At 31.0% G+C, this 6,792-nt stretch overlaps 1 protein-coding gene across 1 annotated transcript; it reads right to left on the reverse strand.

The window, feature by feature from the left end:
* Positions 2,519–6,538, reverse strand: LOC109342600 (vesicle-associated membrane protein 711-like). Its single transcript, XM_019580550.1, has 4 exons — positions 6,127–6,538; positions 5,203–5,393; positions 4,162–4,325; positions 2,519–2,879 (listed from the first exon to the last, which is right to left on the reverse strand). Exons 1-4 carry the CDS (start codon positions 6,353–6,355, stop codon positions 2,777–2,779), a joined length of 687 nt encoding a protein of 228 aa, XP_019436095.1. The 5' UTR covers positions 6,356–6,538; the 3' UTR covers positions 2,519–2,776.

Genomic DNA, 6,792 nt, shown 5'->3' on the forward strand with positions numbered 1-6,792 from the left:
CTTTTTTTTGAGTTTTCTTTCACCTAAAACTCACAAAAAATTTGGAATAGAGGTGTACAAAACATATATAAATTAGCTATAGAAATTCACTTAAAAAGTTTTAAATTAAGTTGAGTTTTTACATGTTTGATTAGTATATGTGCCATAAAAAGTATATGAAATTAAGTTGTGTTAGACACTTATCACAAATCTAGAATATAGCGATTACCAAACCAAATAGGATTTTGAACAAGAGAAAAATAAGTGTGTAGTAGATTCCTCAAACTCACCACATAGAGGACACCAAGGAAGATCTTGTGCTCCTAAGACACCTCTCTTATCTAGGTTCACTCTGGTTGGAAATCCATCCAAGATAACTTTCCACACTAAACACTTCATCTTTGATGGAACATTACTTACTCAAATCTTCTTGAAAAAATCATGTTCAATATTTCCTTCTTCCTTTTGTAAAACTTTATCTGCATTTCTTACCCAATGTTGACCACTCTTGTCATGAGTCCAAATCCAACTATCAACATCTTGTTTAGGCAAAGAGCCATGAAGACATTTTAAGAAGGCTCCATATTCCTCCTTCTCCTAAGCATACAAGCTCCTTCTCCAAGGTATATTCCAAGTCTAGACCCCATGGCTCCATTCTATCATGGATTCGACCGTAACATCTTTAACAAAAGCTACCTAAAACAATCTTGCAATAGAGTTTTTAAGAGTATCCTCCTCCACCCATAAATTTGTCTAGAACCGAATAGAATATGCGGATCCTAAAGACCTATGAAGACCCTCATACACTCATCCGTAACTGATTCCTTCACTAGACTAGCTAAAGGAGATGAGCTTGTGCTTCCAAAGAGAGAGTTTCTTTTTGTAAGTATTAATAATAGGTTGACAAGTGGAGAGCCTTTTAGAATTTGCACCAATTGGGAGCCCCAGGAATTTGAAAGGTGTAGAACCAATAAGACAATTTAATTTATCAATTGTCTTCATAACAAAATCATGAGCCGAATTGACACCCATGAAGCTACTTTTGTTGAAGTTAATTTTTAGTCTAGATGCCAATTTGAAAATTTTCAGTATGCTTTTAAGCACCATGATAATATGATTTGAATTCTCTCCAATGATTAAGGTATCATCCGCATATTGGAGGTGAGAGATGACCACCTCATCTTTGCCAACCTTATACCCTTTGAAATAATTCTTCGTCATTGTCTCTCTCATGATGCTACTAAGTCCTTTAGGAACAATGAGAAATAGGAAATGAGTTATCGGATCGCCTTGCTTCAAACCTCTAGCCATTGTGAACTCTTTAGTTGGACTCTCATTAACCAAAATCGAAACATAGTTGAAAAAGTAAACAATTTTTATCCAAATCCTTCATTTGTCATAGTACCCCAACCTATCCATCATGTAAAGAAGGAAATCCCAGTTCATAAAGTTATAAGCCTTTTCAAAGTCCAAAAGCGGTCACCTTTTTTCTTCTTTCATTTTCCTCACAAAACATTGTAAACTGTTCATTCTCAATAGTCACATGAATACTTTCTATTTTTGTGAATACTCTTGGAAATAACATGTTCAGCTTTCCCACATTAATTGCACACAAGTTTAACAAAATAAGATTTAGATGTAGGTCTAGTATAAGAAGACTTAGAGGCATATCTAGTATAAGAAGATTTAGAGACATGCCTAACATATATAGACTGAACACGCTGACGATGAACTTGTGCATACTCGAAGAGAAAAGAATACGAATGACAACACAAATGAGAGAATTACTTTGTACTTTGTACTTTTTCTTTTCTACTTTGTACTTTTTCTGATAATAATCTAGTCAAACTTACGTGTATGACCATGTTAATTTGATTATATATTTTTATTAACACAAATAAATAAAAAATTATTTAAAAAATATTAAATTTTATGGATTGGTTATTTATAATTTTTATTTTGTTAATTAAAAATATCTTTATGAATGTCTAATTTTATTAAAATATATTAATATAGTGATAAATTTTGCACAATTAAAAAAGATTAAGGACTAAAATTGTACTTTTATAATTCTAGGTGTCACATGAGAATGACATGTGAAATATCATGTTGTATAGCATATATTGTGTATTTTACATTCAGTTCTAAAAAATAAGATTATCATTGCATAAGTTATTAGATCGTTATTATTCATATTAAATATATTGAAAGATAATCACCTTTGCACATAAAACATAGAGAGATAAATTCTGCACAACCGAAAAGAATGAGAACTAAAAGTTTCATTTTATAATTCTAGGTATCACATAGGAATGACAAATATAATGTTACGTTGGATAACATCTACCATAAAGACACCATTAGGATTTTGGATAGAAATTTAAAATTGCCCTAATATAATTCAAAAACTGTCATCTTTAAAGTGAATTTAGTAATGTCTTTTATAATTATGCTATATAAGTACATTTACCTACTAAGTTATGTGCTTAAAATAATAATTGAACTGCAACAACGCCAAATACAAGGGATATATCCATGCAAAACAAGGAACATCATAGCAATTTGACACCATTCCATTAAATTTATCAAGAGAGTAAATCATAGTCCACTACAATGCTATGAATTTCCAAAACACACCCAACCCTAGTTAGCATGCCTTTTACCAGAATGAACATATGATATGAGAAATGATTGCATCTTTTAATACATTATGATTTTAATACATTAATCGAGGAGTTACTGGACTTGTTATAATAGTGCAAAATAATTGACAGCACTACTTTTGGGACTGAAGACATCAAGGCTTAGTATCTCTCCAGCAGGAAGTTAAGAATGGACCGTGGCAAATAAATGCGAGCGTAATGTAAATGACGACGATGAGAATTATTATAAGTGTAGATCTGCATGGAGAAAGAAATCAAAAACACCAAAGTGAAAATTTAAAAGAAATTGTAAAAACACTAGTAGAGTATTATATAAGAAGTTCAAGCTAAATTATAGATAAAGGAATGGCATGCATCTTTGACACCGGGACATGTTGATTGGGAAATTAAATAACTCCAAAAATATATCAAAACATTTTGGGTGATGTAGCTAGACATTTGTTAAGATAAGTCTTATATTTGGTAGGAATATGGTTAAATCAATACAAGGCTTTTACAACATTCACCTTAAACTAACTTTTAGGAGCACATCTACTGTTTTACAAAATATATCACTCCATGTACTACTGTTTGTGATTGGTTGAAAAATATATTTAAATTAAAATTTTAATAATTATTTATTTTCCTGACAAATCACAAACAGTGATACATTGAATGATATACTATTTTTAGTGCCTTGGCACTGTTTATCAAAAAAAAAAAATGATATACTATTTCGGGACATCAAATGTCCACTCCTTACTTTTAGGATTGAATTATGTCTAGTCACTTTAATATGATATTAGGGCATGACCTTCTTAATGGGTCACATGCAAATGTAAGTCCTGCAAACATCACAATCTAGATGCCCAATCCAAAGTGTAAGTGGGTATGTTAAGATAAGTACTATATTGGAAAGGAATATGATTGAGCTAATGATTATAAAGTTTAGACAACTTTCACCCATATAAACTAAACTAGCTTTTGGGATCGAGTTATACTTAGTCATTCTACCAGCATTTGTCATAATGATAGTATTCTTTGCTTCAATGCCTAGATTTGTTTAAATTTGTGTAGGTTAGTTCCATGAGCAAAGCACATGATAGGTTAATCATGTCAATGTTATCTTGATTTAGAGGTTTACATGGCTATTATAAATACGAAAGTATTGAACTTCAAATTCACAAAAAGTTTATTGGAAATCTCTAATGTGTTCAATTAATGTGACAGAGTTACCATCAAAATTACGTTTTAATCAAAGTAAGCATTTTTATTTAACATGATCATCAAAATTTATAATAATTTTTTATAGGAGAAGAAATTCACTTACTCCAAGAGTAAATATAAAAAACTTATTCCACATCTTAAATATCAATCATAGGGAAATTCAATGATTTAGATCTACTTACTGATACAAACCATTGAATTTTCTTAAAATTAATGACTAAGATATAGAGTAAGTTTTTTAATGTTTAATTTTTTTAAAAATATATCACTGTTCTCAAAATCAAACAATTTAGCAAGGCATTGGTGTACTTACGTTAGCCTAACATTCCTCCACCACATATTATTCTGAAATCTGCGAGACTGGCTTTTGAAACGAATTGAATTCCCATTCATTGCTGTAGTTTTTTCAACAAGTAGTTCTAAGCGGTTACCTCTCTCCAATACCTTTTCAATGTTATCGATCATGACTGTTCTGACCTATCAATATCACACAAAAATCATAAGGACTATTTAGTGTTAAGATGCTAATCCAAAAAGTAATAATATTTCATCTTATTAAATTCTCATACTAATCATCTTACTATAAGAAAGTAATATATGTTACTTGTAAATCAACTATTTATAAATAAAATATCACTTTATGATGTATATCACTTTCTTATAGGTTATATAGGTAGGAGAATTAGTATAAAGATTTTGTATGAGATATATCATTTTCCTATTTAAAAACATACGAGAAAACATGTAATTGTTTTTTATTCTGTCATCATATATTATCTATATTTAATCATCATATTTTAAATGTGTAATACAAATATGTGGGATGATGTATGTTTATGTTAATAGCATGCATAAGTTTGGTCTAGTGACTAATTAGGGATAAGGGGTAAACCTCGTAATTCAGAGAACCCTTGCAAAAGTACTTCTAAATTGCTCATTAACAATGACCAGATATTGTTGGTGGGATTTAAGCTCAACCTTATGAAATATGAGTATAGTTCGATTAGGCTTAGCTGGCTAAAAGACATGTGTTTAATAAATATAAATAAAATAAAAATATGCTTGAATTTGTCAAATCAAAACCCAAAGAATATTGTATTACAAAAAAAAAAAGTCACAAAGAATCGCAAGTAATAAAATCATGATTATTATTCATCTAATAAGGGTTCAAAATGGAGATAAATCTAAGGGTTCAAATATGAGTTGACTTTTAGAGGAGAAATAAATTAAATGAAAAGCTTTAGAATCATATTACAAATGTATTTTATAACTTAAAAATCTTATATTATCTTTCCATTCCTTCACTAGAAAATATAATTTGCAAATAAACCCTAAAGGTATAAGTTGAACTTGCCTGAGTCATTTCACCTTTGAGACGGTTTAACCTGTCAGCATTTGGGTCAGTAGAGTAATAGTCTATCTGCTGGCTCAAGACCCTTGAGAACTCATCATTCATTGCATAGGCAGGAGCTGAAAGAATAGCACGACCATATGTCCTCACAAATCTATTGTGAATATCTTCAAGAAATGCAAAAGGGATTCTTCCTACATCATTTGAAAGTGGACATGAATTATAGCTTAATCATATATACTCAATGTTTTTTATTATGAACATTACAAAACAACTTCAAATGTTTGATAATGTCATAAAAATAAAGATGTTATATAACTTTTTTTATTTGAGCTACTCATTCCTCCCATGCAATTAGTTTAAATTTGATCTAATAATAATGTAAAATGTTTATCATTATCTAGTAATATTACTAATATATGATGATTTTGTTCGAAATTATACATGCAAGAGAGAGAACAAAAATTATCTTGGTGGAACGTGGAGTGATATTGGTGACAAATGTTTATCCAGTTTGCATTTGTATTACAAGGTGATACGATCAATGCAGTTCACAATCACAACAGTTGCATGATGGAAGCAACTAATTAAGATGTTGCAGCCACAACTTAAAACTCCATATTAGATCTCCACACACTTTAAAAAAATTGGTTCATTTTATTAATTACCGATTCAACAATTAATTCTAAAATATGGTTGTGATCGGGTTGTGTTTATGGTAATTGCATCAAATTGCAAGAAAATGCAACTGTAATTGCACTTGTGATGTCATTGCATAGAGTCCTAGAACTAGCTATGTATAATTGCAATTGCGGTGTTATCTAAGTCGAGACTCCTAAAACAACAATATTGCAGCCGCAATTGCGGGTGTAAAGTTAAATTTAAAATACTTGACGTAATATAAAAATAAGAGAATTGGAAGCTTACTTCCTAAGGTATCATTTGCCATGCAAATAATGGTGAGGCCATCAGTCCTCTTGACATGAAAAACATAGCGATCATGAGAATATGAAGCACAGCTATCATTTTTATTATTCCCTTGATTAGTTTTGTCCAATATTTGTTTGGCTATCACACTTGCATTGCTTTCCAATATTGCACTAAACTCAGCCAAAACAACTTGGCCTCTAGCCACCATTCCATAGAATACCCCCATTGATTCTCAAGGCTTGCAGATATGGTATTGGATTGTGGTTTTGGCTTAGGGGATGGTGTTCCTAAACCAAAACCTATACCAAAACCAAAACCTTCAACCAAAACAGAAAACAGATTTTTCCATTATGTTTCTAATTTTGATGGTGAAATTGGTATTTTTGGGCATAAGACAGTTTGGAGAATGGAACTGGGATTTTCACTTTTTGTTTGGTTCCTGGCCTATTTGTTAAGGTAACCAATGACAATAATTGTGCCGTTTTTTGTGGCTCTAAAATTGGTAGGATGTGGACGTTGCTCAAAGAATTGAGAAATGAACATTTCTTTTACTAGGGATGGCAATGCATGGATCCGGGTAGTGTATTAACAAACTCACCCGATTGTTTAAGTTTTGGACCCAGACTCAACCTAGACCTATGCTAATACTTATGGGCTCTGCTA

This window comes from Lupinus angustifolius, chromosome LG03 (genome assembly GCF_001865875.1).
Source record: "Lupinus angustifolius cultivar Tanjil chromosome LG03, LupAngTanjil_v1.0, whole genome shotgun sequence".
Taxonomy (NCBI): Eukaryota; Viridiplantae; Streptophyta; class Magnoliopsida; order Fabales; family Fabaceae; genus Lupinus; species Lupinus angustifolius.

What these genes read in the sequence shown, in the direction of transcription:
- LOC109342600 (XM_019580550.1), bottom strand. Translation starts at nt 6,355, where the DNA reads ATGGGGGTATTCTATGGAATGGTGGCTAGAGGCCAAGTTGTTTTGGCT. An exon ending in TCAAAGGTGAAATGACTCAG is followed by an intron (nt 4,326 to 5,202) that starts GCAAGTTCAACT and finishes TGATATTGATAG; the next exon opens with GTCAGAACAGTCATGATCGA. An exon ending in TGGAGGAATGTTAGGCTAAC is followed by an intron (nt 2,880 to 4,161) that starts GTAAGTACACCA and finishes TTCTCCATGCAG; the next exon opens with ATCTACACTTATAATAATTC.